The sequence below is a fragment of the Vipera ursinii genome (genome assembly GCF_947247035.1).
Source record: "Vipera ursinii genome assembly, chromosome: 1".
Taxonomy (NCBI): Eukaryota; Metazoa; Chordata; class Lepidosauria; order Squamata; family Viperidae; genus Vipera; species Vipera ursinii.
The window spans coordinates 355,287,664-355,305,929 of record NC_139512.1 but is presented as its reverse complement, the minus strand read 5'-3'; the positions used below and the strand labels follow the sequence as shown (position 1 = coordinate 355,305,929).

The 18,266-nt window shown below is 49.7% G+C and overlaps 1 protein-coding gene across 1 annotated transcript in view; it reads left to right on the top strand.

Annotated features, from left to right (window-relative positions):
* The window catches only part of RPH3AL (rabphilin 3A like (without C2 domains)), a gene marked incomplete at both ends in the record, with an annotated part of 37,271 nt that extends 20,925 nt beyond the window's left edge, over window positions 1-16,346 (top strand). Inside the window, 3 exons of the mRNA XM_083350237.1 lie at window positions 10,329-10,442; window positions 13,140-13,301; window positions 16,255-16,346. Coding sequence (XP_083206363.1) covers window positions 10,329-10,442; window positions 13,140-13,301; window positions 16,255-16,346 — 368 coding nt within the window. The remainder of the gene's footprint in view (window positions 1-10,328; window positions 10,443-13,139; window positions 13,302-16,254) is intronic.
* Between the last annotated feature and the right edge of the window lie 1,920 nt (window positions 16,347-18,266).

Genomic DNA, 18,266 nt, shown 5'->3' with positions numbered 1-18,266 from the left:
TTGAAGTCCACCCAGCTTAAAGCATGCTGGCTGGGGAATTCTGGGAGTGGAAGTCTACCCCTCTTAAAGCATCCTGGCTGGGGAATTCTGGGAGTTGAAGTCCACCCCTCTTAAAGCATCCTGGCTGGGGAATTCTGGGAGTGGAAGTCCACCCCTCTTAAAGCATCCTGGCTGGGGAATTCTGGGAGTTGAAGTCCACCCCTCTTAAAGCATCCTGGCCGGGGAATTCTGAGAGTGGAAGTCCACCCCGCTTAAAGCATGCTGGCTGGGGAATTCTGGGAGTTGAAGTCCACGAATCTTAAAGCAGGCTGGCTGGGGAATTCTGGGAGTGGAAGTCCACCCATCTTAAAGCATCCTGGCTGGGGAATTCTGGGAGTGGAAGTCTACCCCTCTTAAAGCATCCTGGCTGGGGAATTCTGGGAGTTGAAGTCCACCCATCTTAAAGCATCCTGGCTGGGGAATTCTGGGAGTTGAAGTCCACCCATCTTAAAGCATCCTGGCTGGGGAATTCTGAGAGTTGAAGTCCACCCATCTTAAAGCATCCTGGCTGGGGAATTCTGGGAGTTGAAGTCCACCCCTCTTAAAGCATCCTGGCCGGGGAATTCTGAGAGTGGAAGTCCACCCCGCTTAAAGCATGCTGGCTGGGGAATTCTGGGAGTTGAAGTCCACGAATCTTAAAGCAGTCTGGCTGGGGAATTCTGGGAGTGGAAGTCCACCCATCTTAAAGCAGGGTAGGTGGATAGTGACAAGAGGTACAGGTAGTTCTCGAATTACAGCCACAATTGAATTCAAAATTGCTGTTGCTAAGCAAGATAGTTGCTAAGTGACTTTTGCCCCATTTTATGACCTTTCTCGCCACAGTCGAGGGCTCTCTCTAACCGGCAGAAGATCATCAAAGAGAGATCTAACCTAAAAATAAGGAGAAATCTGCAGAACAATCTGCCTCCAGAAGTCGTGGATGCTCCAACACTGGAAGTTTTTAAGAAGAGACTGGACAACTGTTTGTCTGAAATGGGATAGGGCCATGGTGGCGAACCTATGACACGCGTGCCACGGGTGGCACACACAGCCCTCTCTGTGGGCACGCGCGCTCTCGCCCCAGTCCTAGGCCTTCAGCTGGGTTTTGTAAAACCTTTTCACTTTAGGCCCCTGCCGGCATGTGCAAAAAAAAAAAAGAAGGTTCAATCAAACTTTTTAGTCCCACCCAGTCTGCCATTACCACTGCAGCCACGCCCACCCAATGGGCCACGCCCACCCAATGGGCCACGGCCGCCCAGCACCCAACAATACATAAGTGGGTTGCAGTTTGGGCACTCGGTCTCTAAAAGGTTTGCCATCACTGATATAGGGTTTCCTTCCCGAGCAGAGGGTTGGACTAGATGACCTCCAAGGTTCCTTCCAACCCTGTTACTCTCTTTTCAAAGTAATTCCCTGTTTTATACATTCCGGGCCAGAGGTCCCTTTTATGGGGCAGTCTGGCCTCCAAATTTAGCTCAAAATTAGACGATAGAGAGGCAGTTAGAATTGGGGGGGGGCTTAATTCCTGTTTCCCCCCACCCTCCATAATCTTATCTCCCCATCCAACAGCTGCCTGCTACAGCAGATTTCCTCCCCGCAGGCTGCTTAAATAGCAGAAGGGGGTGCAAAGCCTTTTATTTTTATTCTTCCCCCCCATGTAAAGTGGGAACAATTTCCCAGTTCAAATAGCCACCCTGGGTCTTTTGTCAGCTAAATTGAGGCTTGTACCTTTGCTTGTCTCCCTTCAATTGAGTTTGCAAGAAACAGCAGAAATGCCAGATGGGGGGGTTAGGGGTGGGAACGGAGATCCTTTGTAATGAGGTTTGGTGCTAATATACCCTTGTAGACTTTTTTGGGTGGTGGTGGGGTCCTGTTGTTTTCTTTCTTTTTTTTTAAAAAAAAAGAACATCAAAATTGATTTTAACAGCCAGCATATGGGCGTTTGAGTCACTCTCAGCTTGTGACAGCTGCAAAGTCCTGGATCTGTTTGGCGGTTTTTTGTTTTGTTTTGTTTTTTAAAAGAAGGATCTTACAAAGTTTCCAAAATAAAAGGAAAAAAGTTAAAATGCAAATTTAAGGGGGATAGAAATGATAAGTGGGGTTAAATAGCCACAGTGCCGATGGTCCTCAACGTGCCACCACGACGAAACCCAGAATTTACAATGCTAAGCGAGACCGTTGTTAAGAGACCCATTTTGCGACCTTCCTTGTTAGCGTGGTTAAGTGAATCGCTGCAGCTGTTAAGTTAGGAACACGGTTGTGAAGTGAATCTGGCTTCCCCCCCAGGGATTTTGCTGGTCAAAAAGGGAATCACATGATCCGGGATGCTGCAACCGTCATAAAGATGAGTTCAGTTGCCAAGTGTCTTGAATTTTGAACCCATGTCCGTGGGGATGCTGCAACAGTGCTAGGTGTGAAAAATGGTTATAAATGTTACCAGTGTACGATAACTTCGAACAGTCACTAAACAGATAAAAAATTTCTTCCAAATTATAATTCAGTATAAATTTCAGTCTGTTTGTCCACCTGTTTACCCAGTGGTCAAGCATAATATCCCAAGTATTCCTCCACTTAACCACAGTTCGTTTAGGGACCGTTCAAAGTTGCAGTGGCATTGAAAAAAAGCGAATTATAACCATTTTTTTTACTCTTTAACGGCCGTTGCAGCCTCCCGGATCATGTGATCCCCTTTTGACAAGCAAAATCCCTGAGGGATCACAGTCACATGATCAAACTTCAGACGCTGGGCAACTGATTCGTATTTATGACGGTCACAGCATCCCAGGGGGGGTCATGTGACCCCCTTTTGCAACCTTCAGACAAGCAAAGTCAAAGGGGTAAACCCAGATTCATTTAAAAGCCGTGTTGCTCACTGAAACAATTGCAGTGATTCGCTTAACGAGGGCGGCAAGAAAGTTTGTAAAATTGAACAAATGCTGGCTTAACCAGTATCTCGCTTAGCGACCGAAATGTCGGATTCGACCGTGGTCGTAAATCAAGGACTACCTGCCTATCCAAAACCTCCTGCCCGTTTAACCATACCATCTGGAATATATATTCATCTTCCTGACTCATTGTCAATACCAATTTACAGCCCTTAGCAATAAGATGTTCGTCGCTGGCACAAAAGTCTCCCGTCCTTTCATCTGTCAAAACAGAATTCTTTTTTATCCATTTTAAATCTCTAAACGGTTGAGCTTACGTCAAGCATTGACAAGTAAAATCTCCCTTCTTCAGATGTTCTCTCTTCCAACGGATGTTAATCGCTCGGCATAAGTCAGCCAAGTGGTTTTAATTGCCCTTTCTCCTCTGAAGAAAGCTTTCTGGGGCATTGCTGTCATGTTTTTCCCAGATTCTCCAAAAAGCGATGCTTAAAATTTATATTGAATTTGTCTTTAGCCTACCCTAAGCAGCTGGGCCATCCAAATTTCAAGCCACGTCCCTCTAGTCCAGGGGTGGGCAACCTTGGCCCTTTTGTGACTCGTGGACTTCAACTCCCAGAATTCCTGAGCCAGCCACGCTGAGGAGAAAGAGAGAGGTTTCCATACTGAGCCATGCTGGCTCAGGAATTCTGGGAGTTGAAGTCCACGAGTCATAAAAGGGCCAAGGTTGCCTACCCGTGGCCTAGGGCCTAGGCCGCTTTATGACTTGTGGACTTCAACTCCCAGAATTCCTGAGCCAGCCACGCTGAGGAGAAAGGGAGAGGTTTCCATGCTGAGCCATGCTGGCTCAGGAATTCTGGGAGTTGAAGTTCACGAGTCATAAAAGGGCCAAGGTTGCCTACCCCTGGCCTAGGCCACTTTATGACTTGTGGACTTCAACTCCCAGAATTCCTGAGCCAGCCATGCTGAGGGGAAAGGGAGAGGTTTTCATGCTGAGCCATGCTGGCTCAGGAATTCTGGGAGTTGAAGTCCACGAGTCATAAAAGGACCAAGGTTGCCTACCCCTGCTGTAGTTCTAGTACAGGCAATCCTTGACTTACAACCATTGCTTTAGTGACCGCTCAAAGTTACAACGGCACTGAAAAAATGTGACTTATGACCGTTTTTCACACTTACGACCGTCGCAGCACTCCCCATGGTCAGGTAATCAGCATTCAGACGCTGGGCAACTGACTCGTATTTATGACGCTTTCATGCTCCTGGAGTCATGTGATCCCCTTTTTGTGACCTTCTGACAAGCAGAGTCAATGCAGGAAGCCAGATTCACTTAACAACCATGTTACAGTGATTCACTTAACAACTGTGGCAAGGTAGGGCCTTAAATGGAGCAAAACTCACTTAATAACTGTCTCACTTAGCAATAGAAATTTTGGGCTCAATTGGGGTTGTAAGCCGAGGACAGCCTAGCCCTATAGAATTTTATTTTGTAAAGTTATCGGTTCCCGAACAACGAAATACAATTTTAAATTAGGTCATATTAACCCTCCTCTTGCAAGAATTTCTGTTTAATTCCTGGGGCTTTTTTTTGTCCCGTTTTACAACATTTCTTGCCACAGTTGTTCAGTGATTCACTGCAGTTGTTAAGTGAGTAGCACAGTTGTTAAGTGAATCCGGCTTCCCCACTGACTTTGCTTGGTACAAGGTCGCAAAAGGGGATCACGTGATCCCCCCGGGACACTGCGACCGTCATAAATACAAGCCAGTTGCCAAGCATCTGGATTTTGATCATGTGATCACAGGGATGCTTCAACGGTCGCAAGTGTGAAAAACGATCATAAGTCCTTTTTTTCATTGCCGTTGTAACTTTGAGCTGTCACTAAATGAACTGTTGTAAGTTGAGGACTGCCTGTAAAAGCAACAGACTTGTTGAGACGTTCATTTTTAGAACTCAGATTCTGTCTAATAATGACAATTGCAATTTGTCCCACCTCATTAAATCCGTTTTGATTTCGTTTCATGTTTTCACATAATTATTCCGAAACACCATACAGTTCTTGGAAGTGAATGTAATTTAATTCCTAAATATCTTAATTTTAAAACCAATCTTTGCAATCAACAGTTCTCGATCTTGTAAACATATATTTTTCCACATCTTAGGCTTCTGTTTATTCATCTTAAAGCTGGCAATTTAATAATAATAATAATAATAATAATAATAATAATAATAATAATAATAATAATAATAATAAAGTTGGAAGGGACCTTGAAGGTAATTTAATCCAGGGCTTTTCAACCAGTGGCACGGGTACCACCTGGGGTACATTGGCACCTGGCAGGTGGTATGTGACCATCCTAGAAAAGTGGTAGCGGGGAAGGGGAATGAGTTGAACCGGTGGCAGCACCGCAGAAGCTTGAGCGAGAGACGGCTGGAACTGCAGGGGGCTCAGCAGAAGCACCAGGATCAGCGCCAGGATCCAGCTGGAGCTCAGCACTGATCCTGGCACTTCTGCTGAGCCCAGAGGAAGCGCCGATCAGCTGGAATGTTGCAGCATCTCCAGGGTCTTGTGATTTACATTCAGATGCTTGGCAACTGATTCATACTTATGACGGTCACAGTGTCCCAGGGTCATGTGAAATGACCAAAACCTGCTGCAACCACCCAGCAGACGGGGGAAAGATAAAAACCAAACACCCCCCCACCCCCGCTGCCAATTCTCAACAGAAATGCTCACAAGAATGACAACCTCGGACAGGAGGAAGAGCGCCGCCGGGGTCTTGGGGGGCATATTTTTCAGTGCCATTGTAACTTCGAGCAGTCACTAAGAGAACTGTTGTAAGTTGAGGACTACCTGTACTTCATCACCTTTTTCCTCTTTTTTTTTTTTGGTCATCAAGTTTTTCATACCTTGCTAGGCGACTGGTGGTACTTGGATGCTGCCATATCCTAAAAGTGGTTGTTGTTGTTGTTGTTAGTTGCGAAGTCGTGTCCGACCCATCGCAACCCCATGGACAACGTTCCTCCAGGCCTTTCTGTCTTCTACCATCTTCTGGAGTCCATTTAAGCCAGGGGTGTCCAAACTTTTTTCAAAGAGGGCCAGATTGGATGAAGTGAACATGCTGGAGGGCCGAACATTTTTCCGAACATTCTTTGAACAATTACAATTAAATGCAAATGAATTATTTTATGCCAAGTTAATTGCAAATGGCATACTTTTCATTTTATAACATAAGATCAACTGACAGCTGAGTTTTCACAATGTATTTTAAATAAATTTTTTAAAAAAACTTACTGTGTGAGCTGTTAGAAGAGAGTCTGACCTTGTCAAACTTACTTTGACAAGGTCAGACTCTCTGGTAACAGCTCACACACTTCCACCACTTCACAAATTCTGCTAGGCCAGGGCCCTACCTACCCCTGTCCAGCTCCCCACATCCCAGCCCATAAAATGGCTGTGAAACACAGAATGCGCGCACGTGCACACACACACACACACACACACACACACACACACACACCCGCCCTTCCCTGGATGTCGCCTTCGGCCAGGTGAGCCAGAGGGCTTCGAAGCCGGGGCAGCTCCAGCGGCAAAGATGGCGCGCCCTCGCTGCACCGGCACAGACGCCGCGCCAAGCCCGCGACGGGGGGAGGAGCGTGGCGGTTCGGCCAGACAGGAAAAGGTGCGGGAAGCGGCCACCGCCTGGTAACGGCGCCCGGGCTCACAACGTGGAGGCGGCGAGCAAGCATACGCTCAGGGCGAGGCGGCCGCGGTCCGGTGAGGGAAGACCGCCGAGGGAGTGGCTGGCCGGGCTGCGCTGCTGCCGAGTGAAGCTCGGCCGGGGTGCCCGCTCTGCTCTGCCTGGCGCCAGCCCAGAGACTCCGCCCGCCAGGCCCTTCTCCCGCTCAGCCAGGCCAGGCGCGCACCGTCAGCCTCGCTGCACCGGCACAGACGCTGCGCCAAGCCTGGGGCAGGGGGGGAGGAGCGCGGCGGTTCGGCCAGGCAGGAAAAGGTGCGGGAAGCGACCGCCGCCTGGTAACGGCGCCCGGGCTCACAACGTGGAGGCGGTGTAGCGAGGCTGATGGTGCGCGCCTGGCCTGGCTGAGTGGGAGAAGGGCCTGGCGGGCGGAGTCTCTGAGCTGGTGCCAGGCAGAGCAGAGTGGGCGCCCCGGCCGAGCTTTGCTCGGCAGCAGCGCAGCCCGGCCGGCCACTCCCTCGGCGCTCTTCCCTCACTGGACCGCGGCCGCCTCGCCCTGAGCGCGCGCTTGCTTGCCGCCTCCACGTTGTGAGCCCGGGCGCCATTACCAGGCGGCGGCCGCTTCCTGCACCTTTTCCTGCCTGGCCGAACCGCCACGCGCTCAGCCAGGCCAGGCGTGCACCGTCAGCCTCGCTGCACCGGCACAGACGCCGCGCCAAGCCCGGGGCGAGGGGAAGGAGCACGGCGGTTCGGCCAGGCAGCCGGCCCTTCAACCCACTGGAGGAGCGGCAGATCGGCGCGGCCGGAGTCGGGAAAGCCACTAGAAGGGGGAGGGGAGTCACCTCTCCCCGCCGGGGGGTCGCCCAGCCCGTCCTGGGAGGCTGACATTTCTGCAGCTGAAAAAGTCGTCTCGGATTCCATGGCGGAAGGTCACCCCCGGGACTCCAGCGCCAGGCAGGGCTGAGAGGGGGAGGGGCGGAGAAAGGGAGGGAAGGAGACGAGGAGAAAGGACGATTGGGGGAGGGAGGGAAGGAGAAAGAGAGAAGGAAGGAAGGAAGGAAGGAAGAAGAGAGAATGGAGGCAGGAGAGAGGAAGAAGAAAGAGAAAAGAGAGAGAGAGAGAGAGAGAAAGAAAGAAAGAAAGAAAGAAAGAAAGAAAGAAAGAAAGAAAGAAAGAGAAAAGAAAAAAAGAAATCGGAGGCTTGGACAGACCCCGCTCCAGGCTCCGGGGCCGCCACCACGGAATGCCCAGCCTCGGGGGGGAGTCTTCTGCAGGCGCGCCCTGGCCCCTTCCCCTCCCCTCCCTCCCTCCCGTGGCCCGTCCCCAAGGCGGCGCCCGCGGGTCCCCGGACTCACAGCATGCAGAGGGTGAAGGCGCCGGCCACGCTCTCGCTGTCGCGCACCAGGAAGCTGCCGGCCCGCCCGGCCCACGCCAGCAGCTCCTCGGCCGCCGCCCGGCTCAGGTCCTTGTGGTACCAGAGCGGCCAGCCCGGCACCGCCAGAGCCCCCGCGCCCGGGAGCCCCAGCGCCACCGGAGCCGCCGCCATGGGCAGCCGCGGCGTGCAGGGAAGGTGCTCAGCGGGATAGGCGGGCAGGCCGAGACCCCCGCCGGCCACCCCCGCCTCGCCCACAGTGCCGCATGGCCCGACCGGAGACCCCCGGCCGCTCAGGGCATGCCCGGCCCAGCGGCTCCTCCTCTGGGCTGCGCTCCGGCCGGGATGAGGGCGCGATCCGCTCTCCGCGGGCTTACCCTGCGCACTGGAGCCACCCAGGGCCCCGAGCAGGCCTGGTGGAGGAGGAGGAGGAGGCGGAGGAAGCCGCGTGGAGCCCCGGAGCCTGGCTGGCGGGGTGGGGGCGGCAGCTGGGCCGGCCTGCGCTTCCTGGGGTGGCCCCTGGGCGTGGGAGGCGAGAGCAGCTCCCGAAGGGGCGGCCCTCAATCAGAAGGGAGGGCCGTGGGAGGGCCGCATTTACATACAGCAGGGAGGTCTGTTGCGGGCCGTATTAAACCGCCCCGCGGGCCGCAAATGGCCCGCGGGCCGGACTTTGGACATGCCTGATTTAAGCTCACGCCTCCCGCTTCAGTGACTCCATCCAGCCACCTCATTCTCTGTCGTCCCCTTCTTCTATTGCCCTCGATCTTTCCCAGCATTAGGCTCTTCTCCAGTGAGTCCTTCCTTCTCATTAGGTGGCCAAAGTATTTGAGTTTTAGCTTCAGGATCTGGCCTTCTAAAGAGCAGTCAGGATTGATCTCCTCTAGGACTGACCGGTTTGATCGCCTTGCAGTCCAAGGGACTCGCAGGAGTCTTCTCCAGCACCACATTTCAAAGGCCTCCATTCTTTGGCGCTCAACCTTTCTTACGGTCCAGCTTTCACTGCCATACATTGCCACTGGGAATACCAAAGTGGTACAATGGGTGAAAAGGTTGAAAAGCCCTGCTCTAGTCCAACCCCCTGCTCAGACAGGAAACCCTATACCATTTCAGACAAATGGCTGTCCAGTCTCTTCTTAAAAACTTCCAGTGTTGGAGCATTCACTTCTTCTGGAGGCAGGTTGTTCCACTGGTTAATTTGCTAAAATGCTTCCGTTTTTTTCATTAAATTTCCTGCAATATTCTGAAGGTCCTGTAGAGGTAGTCCTCAATTTTCAGCCATTTGCTAAGTGACCGTTTGAAGTCACAACGGCACCTGAAAAAGTAACTTTTAGGCCCATTTTTCACAGCACAACATCCCTGTGGTTACATGATCAAAATTCAGAGTCTCGGCAACGGTTGCAGTGTCCCAGGGGTCACGTGATCCCCTTTTGCGACCTTCTGACAAGCAAAATCAATGGGGCAAGCCGGATTTCACTCAACAACCGTGTTGCTAACTTAACACATGTGGGGATTCACTTAACAACTGTGGCCAGAAAGGTTGTAAAATGGGGCGAAACTCACGTAACAGACATTTTGGGCTCAGTTTTGGTTGTAAGTTGAGGACTACCTGTATTACTAACTACTAGGTCTGTTGTCAGCAAAAGGCCACAACTTAAAACTGTTTTTTTGGCGGCGGGGGGGGGGGATGTTGGGTAATTACATCAGCAAAAGGTATACGTAGTCCTTGCATTATAAGCAGAATTGGGACCTACTGTTCGGTCCCAGCCAAGGAGAAACCCTTCTTCCAAGAAACAGGCAGGAACCGCAAGAAAAACCAACCCCTTTTATTCTCACAGACCTGAGTCAATGTCCAAGGCAAACAAACACGGTCCACAGAAACTCTATCCTCAACACGAACGACTGCCTTCGGCAACCAGCACCTCCCACACCTTCCCTTTTAGCATTCAGCCAAGACGTGGCTTCCTAATGCCTTCTCCTTTGCCTTTGGAGCCGCCCCACTGCATCCCTCTGTCCTACTCGCTTCTCTTGCCGCCGCTTTTGTGCATCCTGGATTTGTCCCAGCTGTGCTTCGTCGCTGTCCAACTCAGCCTCCCAGCACAGCTGTGTCTCAGCCTGAGTGCGAGTAGAGGGGCCAGGCTCCTCATCTGATTGTAAGTCTTGGAGCTCCTTGGAGCCTTCCTCTGACTCTAATGTCACTCCAGGCCCCTCCTCCTCCTCGTCCGATTCCTCAGACTCAGCTGCCGGATCCACTAGCTGGCAAGGAATCGCAACACCTAAAATGTTGTCATTAAGTGGTGTGGTTGTTAAGTGAGACAAAGGAAGGACAGCATTAACCTCCCACCATTTTGCTTGTTTTCCCGCAGTTGTCTCCAGTGACAGCGACAGTGACTCTGAGATCAGTTCCTCCAGTTTTGACAATCGGTCCTTGTCCATGACATCAAAGAGTTTCCAGATCAGGAAACAGCCAGCAGACTCTGGTGAGCAAACTCGCTGGTCGAAAATGTGGAAATTTGTGTAGTTGTGATCTCACACGTCTTGCGGTTACTGAATTAACCCATTGGCTGCATCCCAAATTTCTCTTTCTATTTGCATTGACAGTGGGAATGGATTTTGGTTCGTTCGTTCATTCATTCATTCATTCATTCATTCATTCATTCATTCATTCATCCATCAAATCATACGTGGTGGTGCAGTTGTTAGAATGCAGTATTGCAGGGTAACTCTGCCCACTGCATGGTGTTCGATCCTGAACGGTTCAAGATTGACTCAGGTTCCATCCTTCTAAGATCAGTAAAGTGAGGACCCAGATTTTTTGGGGGGGAGGGGTGACAACAGGCTGACTTTGTAAACTGCTTAGAGCGGGCTGTAAAGCACTGTGAAGCGGTATATAGGTCTAAGGGCTACTGCTATTTGCTGTGCTCAATAAATGGTCAATAAATGAATGGTTGTAGGTCAAGGGGTTCTTTTAGACAAGAATCAAGTCGACTACCGGTCAGCACCAAATTGGCACTAGATAAGAGTCAACAGAAAGTGAAGAGGAACTAAAGAGCCTTGTGTTGCGGGTGAAGAAGGAGAGTGCAAAACTTGGGTTGAAACTTAACATTAAGAAAACCAAGATCATGGCATCCGGCCCTCTCAATTCCTGGCAAACAGATGGGGAAGAAATGGAGGTAGTGACAGATTTTATTTTCCTGGGCTCCAAGATCACTGCAGATGGGGACTGCAGCCAAGAAATTAAAAGACGCTTGCTCCTTGGGAGGAAAGCCATGGCAAATCTAGACAGCACACTAAAAAGCAGAGACATCACCCTGTCAACAAAAGTGCGTATAGTCAAGGCTATGGTCTTCCCAGTTGCAATGTATGGCAGTGAAAGTTGGACCGTAAGAAAGGTTGAGCGCCAAAGAATGGAGGCCTTTGAAATGTGGTGCTGGAGAAGACTCCTGCGAGTCCCTTGGACTGCAAGGCGATCAAACCGGTCAGTCCTAGAGGAGATCAATCCTGGCTGCTCTTTAGAAGGCCAGATCCTGAAGCTAAAACTCAAATCTTTTGGCCACCTAATGAGAAGGAAGGACTCACTGGAGAAGAGCCTAATGCTGGGAAAGGTTGAGGGCAAGAGAAGAAGGGGACGACAGAGAAGGAGGTGGCTGGATGGAGTCACTGAAGCAGTAGGCGTGAGCTTAAATGGACTCCAGAAGATGGTAGAGGACAGGAAGGCCTGGAGGAACATTGTCCATGGTGTCGCGATGGGTCGGACACGACTTCGCAGCTAACAACAACAACAAGAGTCAACAGAATTGAAGAGGGGTTGAATTTAAATCATTTGTGGGAACGTAACGACTCCAGGCTGATTACTCTCTTGACTCTGCCCCCAGGCTCTGCCTGGCCTTCTACATGAAGTGATAGTTCCAGTATTGTGCCTTTGGGAGCCCTAGTGGTTAGAATGCAGCATTGCAGGCTAACTCTGCCCACAGCCAGGAGTTCGATCCTGACCAGTTCAAGGTTGACTCATCCTTCCATCCTTCCGAAATCGGAAAAACAAGGACCCAGATTGTTGGGAGCAAATAGGCTGACTCTGTAAAACTGCTTAAAGTGCTGTGAAGCGGTATATAAGTCTGAGGGCTATTGCTATTGCTGTTCAAATGGTCAATCAATGAATGGTTGTACGTCAAGGACTTCTTTTAGACGAGAATCAAGTCAACTAACGGTCGGCACCAAATTGGTGCTACATAAGAATCAACTGAATCGAAGAGGGGTTGAACCATTTGTGGGAACATAACGATTCTAGGCTGATTCCTCTCTTGACTCCGCCCCCAGGCTCTGCCTGTCCTTCTATATGAATAGAATAGAATAATAATTTTATATAGTTTCATTCCATACAGCATTAATCTTGTGAACTCTCAAGCTTCCTCCTTCCATTTTATATTCAAGATGGACAGTATTTAATATTTATTTGTTATGTATATGTAGGGGTGTGGGTCTATACATATGTTGTATATAGTATGTTTAGGTGTGTGTCATGTATGTGTTTCACTTTGAGAGCGGGCAACTTAATTTCATTTTTGATGTGTGCCGTTGTGTCCACAGTAAAAAAATGACACTAAATGTTGTCTTATCTTAATCTTCTCTTCTCTTCTCTTCTCTTCTCTTCTCTTCTCTTCTCTTCTCTTCTCTTCTCTTCTCTTCTCTCCTCTCCTCTCCTCTCCTCTCCTCTCCTCTCCTCTCCTCTCCTCTCCTCTCCTCGTCACTTTGAGTGTATACTAATCGGCATGCATTAAAATGAAATTTCGTTGCATATATGAAGTGATAGTTCCAGTATTGTGCCTTTGGGAGCCCTGGTGGTTAAAATGCGGCACTGCAGGCCTACTCTGCACACAGCCAGGAGTTCGATCCTGACCTGTTCAAGGTTGACTCAGCCTTTTGTCGGTAAATGAGGACCCAGATTGTTGGGGGGGGTGGTGGAGCAACAGGCTGACTCTGTAAACCGCTTAGAGAGGGCTGAAAAGCCCTGCAAAGCGGCATATAAGTCTTAAGTGCGATCGGCTAGTGCTCTTCAATTTATATTTTATATTTTTATTCACCTGGATTTTGCCCTGCGGGCTTCCTCTCCAGGCTGATTTTCCCGCTCAATATCACGTTCAGTGGTTTCTTTGTTTGTTTTTTCCTGTTTCCTCCAGTTTCCAGTGGCAAGGCTGCTCAGTCGCCAAGCGGGAGCCTCGGTCGGCCTTTGGGCAGTACCAAATCAGAAAGCCAGAGCAGTCTGGGCAGCGAGCTCTGCAGTGCCCCGGAGGGCTACCAAAGTGATCATGAAGACAGCGATGCTGTCCGAAGAGCTCCCGGTGAGTGGGGTAGAATTTGCAAAGGGAATTACCTTTTTTTTCCCCCTCCTCCTGGCTAAGGGTGGGAGAAAAAAACCAAACACAACACCCTAGATTTGGTTGGGAGAAAAGTGGGTGATTACAGCTTTTGTTCCTTTCCAAAATGGCCCGTGCGCTGATTGGATTCCTGTTTACCTCTTCTTAAAAAGGAAAAAGACGCATCTTAAAATGCCGCTGGCGATGATCGGTCTCCGAGGCTGCTGCCTTGATGCTTACTCTCCTTCCGCGTCGAACTCGAGGTGGACGTTGCATCCGGGATTCGGAGGAAGAACATGGACCGCTGGCAATATGGCGACAACCTTACCCCTCCCCCCCCCCTCGGTCACCACGCTGCCTTCGTGGCTACCAGCCGCCTTCGTGGCTACCAGCCGATCGGCCTCTTTGACATCCAGGAGCTGCCGGGGGGAAAAAAAAAAGCAGCCTTAAAACTTCTCGCAATTGGATTTTCCAGCCCAGGGCGGGTGCCGTGTCGAAACAACTCGGATTTGGACCCCCAGACACTGAGATTTTTCCTTAGGTTCCCCGAAAACTATTTTTCTTTGGAAATGGCAGAGAGGGGCACCAGGACAGAGGAGAGAGACTTTGAATTCTGGCCCTCGCGTAATATTGTTTCGCATCTGCACACCGCACAAAACACCATCCTGGTTTTCGTCCCGGGCAACAAGATGGATATTATTACATTGTGGTTTACAATGGAGGGGAGGGCAGGTTGAAGATGGGCCCACAAATCTCACCTGTGGATGAGGATGAAAAAAAGGCAGCTGTTTCTCACTGGGAGACTGGTGGGACCTAGAACATCTGGCAGGAAGAGAGACAAGGGGAGGGGGGGTGTCTGTTGGGGGCTGGAATTGGCGCAGTCTGGATTTCCGAAACATTTCAGCAGCTGGATTAGATTTGATTTCTATAAATTTGGTGCCAGGGTTCCGAACAGATAGATGTTGGTCAAAGAAGGTGAAAATTGGAGCTGCCTTTAAGATGGGTGGACTTCAACTCCCAGAATTCCACCAGCCAGCCATGTTGAAGTCCACCCCTCTAAAAAAAGGCCCAGGCTAAGAGACACTGTTCTAGTTATTATGCATTCCTGAGAATTTACCTCTTCACCGTTGTTGCAACAGGGATTTCTTTAAACTTGTTTTTTTGCATAACTTACGTTGTTTCTTGTCGGTTTCATATAAAGTATTTTTTATTATATTGGAGCTCTCCTGATGGTTCTTATTTTAATGGCTGAGATTGGCTGTCATTGCTCCGCTTCTGAAGACACACACACACACACACACACACACACACACACACACACACACACACACCCTGCCTTAGATGGAAAAAATATGTCTATATCTTTTTACTTGCCAAGGCTACTTGCAGATCAGAAAAGTCAAGATGGCAACCCCCGGCAACTAAAGTCTTGAGTCTTCTGTTGCTTGTGTTATTATAGTGTGTGTTCAAAAGGGGTGGGGCTTTAATTGCAAGTTGTGGTGCCATCTTGACTTTGGGGAAGCCCCCCCTCCCCTACCACGCTCCCCATTATCTGCCTCAAGTGTTGTTTTTTTCGGGCAAGCCGCATGCATTTACAAGAGTTGCAGCATCCTGTGATCACCCTTTGCGACCTTCTGAACTACCTTCCAACAAGCAAAGTCAGTGGGGGAAGCCAGATTCACTTGATGACTGTGTGATTCCCTTAACGACTGCTTTGCTCAACAATGGGGACATTCCGGTGATATATTAATCGCTGTCCATTTTGAACACATACTGTCTGCAGGGGTCTCTAACCCCCAGTCCGCGGACCAGTACCGGTCCGCGGCATGCCAGCAACCGGTCCGCACAAACAAGCAAAGCCCCATCCGCAGGATGCAGGCAGCTCACAAAACCACACCCCTTCCGGTCCGTGGAAAAACCTCTTTCCACGGAGCCGGTCCCTGGTGCCCAAAAGGTTGGGGACCTCTGCTGTAGCGGAAAGAGGAAACTTGAGCATTCACAAGGCTGATGCTCTTATGGAACAGAATTGTGGCTGAATCCAGATGTTCTCCGGATAACCACGGAGCCCACTCGTCCCAGAAGGTAAGAAGGAAAACAGGTCGTGAAGAGGATTGGGCAGCGTCCCAGACAATCTTGGGGACCCTGCTGGACCATTGTTATCTGCCACGTCCTGGATAGAAGGAAGTAAATTACCAAGGATCATTTCTGCCGTCCTCACCACTCTCCACACCGCCGTCCTGTCCGAAGCAGGGATGCTTCCAAACCAGACCGTGATGCTGTATGACAGGATGCTCTCGATCGTCCCTCTGTAGAAAGTGGTCAGGACAGGGGAAGGAAGATGTGCTTTTCTCACGCGACGCAGAAAATGCAGGCGCTGCTGTGCCCGCTTCACCAGCGAGCAAGCTAGCCTAGATCCAACCTAGAACTAAGGAGAAACTTCCAAACGGGGAGAGCAATTAACCAGTATGACAGCTTGCCTTCAGAAGTTTGTAGGTGCTTCCAGCACTGGAGGGTTTCAAGAAAAGGCTGGGCAGCCACCCCGTCTGAAATGGTATAGGGGATCTCCTGCTAGAGCAGGGGGTTGGACTTGAAGACCTCCAAGGTCCCTTCCAGCTCTTTTCAGATTGATTGAGTGAGTCACATTCTGAGCCGGGAACATTTTGTGTTTCTCGAGGTGCCGCCTTCCCAGCCAATTGTGTTCCATCTGAGCTCTTCGCACAAATGAAGACGAAGCTGGAGCCTCTCAAAAAGGAACTTGGAGAGGCTGCTGAGACGCCCATCCGCCCAGGACAATGGATTTCAAGGTCCCTTCCCCACCTCTGCCTCTTGTCTCCTTCACATTGCAGTGCCATAAACCTTAACTGTCTCGTCCTTCCTCCACTTTTCCATCAATGCTGCTTCTGTTAGTATTTCCCTCCTCCTCACTCCTCCCCGTTAGGTGGAAAACCCATCCAGGATAATGCGGTACTTAATCATCACTGCAAAGTTGTCTTTTGTGGCCTCCAGCTTGTCATTGATGTCTGGTATTGAAAGCAGCTTTTCCACCGCGCCGGCTAAGAAAATCGCGGCATTGTTCGCACGCCTCATCCGGCAAGCTTGCTCTCTCTATATATATCTGCACCTTTTGATCTGCATTCAATCTCAAGGTTTTTAAATAATTGGCTTTCCGCTTTCCCCCTTTGCCCGCCTGCAACCGTACATATTGTCTTTTAAAAGCTCTGTGCAAAATCAACGTTTGCAATTAGTTTTAGCTTGGCAGTTGCAAGCGTTGCGTTGCAAACATCTGCCTTTTTTTTTGCTCGGATTTCTGTTTTTTAATTCTTCATTCTCCGATGTATAAGGTGGGAAAAAAAGAGGCCCTGGGCTTGTTTGGGATCAAATGCGAAACTTGGATGCGTGGTCCTCGGCTTACAACCAGTTGCTTAGCTATGGATGGAGCACAGAGTGAATAATAATAATAATAATAATAATAATAATAATAATAATAATAATAATAATAATAATGATGATGATAATGATGATAATAATGATGATGATGATGATGCTATCTGGTAGTTCCACTATGAAGTCCATAAAGATGTCTTTCCAAGGTGCCGAGGTGACTTCCCTTGCAATCTTTTTGCTGAAGCACAAATTGGCCACCAAAATTGCCTTTTAACTAGGTGTGGAGTTTTCACAAACCCAAAATGGCCTGCAGATTTTGAATCGTGGCAAAGCTGCATGAATGCCAGTCTCTGACTTTTAGGTATGTATAACTTCTCTCCAACCCAGGGTAGACCATCTGTGATTGTGCACTGTTTTTTTTTTTTTGTGGCTTAGGAACCATTTGTCGGTTTCTAGTGCTTTTCTAAATTCAATTCCTGCCTGACTCACTAACATCTTTTGGAGTTTGGCATGTGCTTGGGTAGTTACTCGTGTTGCCAGTTGTGCTTGTGGCATGAGCAGCTTTGTTATACTAGCCCGAGGGCTATTATATTGTGGCATTCTGGATAATGCATCTGTCAGGAAGTCCATCCCGCCCCCCGCCCGGGCAGGTGTTTCAGTGTGAAATTAAAGCAGTGGAAGTGTTGTGACCACCGTGCTTGCTTAGGGGTAAGTTTCCTGGGCATTTTTAGTGCGTCCAGATTTTTCTTGTCGGTCCACACTTGGAATGGAATTTTGTTCCCCTCCAAAAAGTGCCGCCAGGTGAGGAGAGCCCATCGTACTGCGTATGCCTCTTTTTCCCAGACTGCCCATCTCTATTCCTTTTTGGTGAGTTTTCTCGACATATAGGCACAGGGCTCTAATGCCCCTTTGTCGTTCTCTTGCAAAAGTACAGCCCCCACCGCTACGTCGCTGGGCATCTGCCTGAATTACAAAGGGCTTGTTGGTGTCGGGGTGCCTTAGAACCGGTTCTACGGAAAACAGCTTTTTCAGCCTCTCGAATGCGGCTTGGCATTCCACTGTCCATTTGAATGGCTGGCTTGGCTTGGGTTTTCCCTCCCCTCTGGATTCCAGTACGTTCGTAATTGGTAAAGCTGTTTGGGCAAAGGAGGGAATAAATTGTTGGTAAAAGTTAGTGAACCGCAGGAAGCTCTGCAGTTGCTTCCTTGTGCGGGGTGGCGCCCATCCTAGCACTGCTTGGACTTTCTCGGGGTCCATTTGTATGCCCTCTGGGGATATGCGGTATCCCAGATAGTCAATTTTATCCTTATGAAACTCACACTTAGAAAGTTTTGCATAGAGGTGAGCTGCCCGTAGTTTATTTAGGACTGTCCTGACCAGTTTGACATGTTCATCCATGGTCTCAGTGAATATAAGGATGTCATCCAGGTAAACGAGTACCCCTTTGTACAGGTGCTCCCTTAGCACGTCATTTATCAGCTGCATGAATACAGCGGGAGCCCCTTGCAGCCCAAAAGGTAAAACCCGGAATTGGTAACACCTCAAGGGACAATTGAAGGTGGTTTT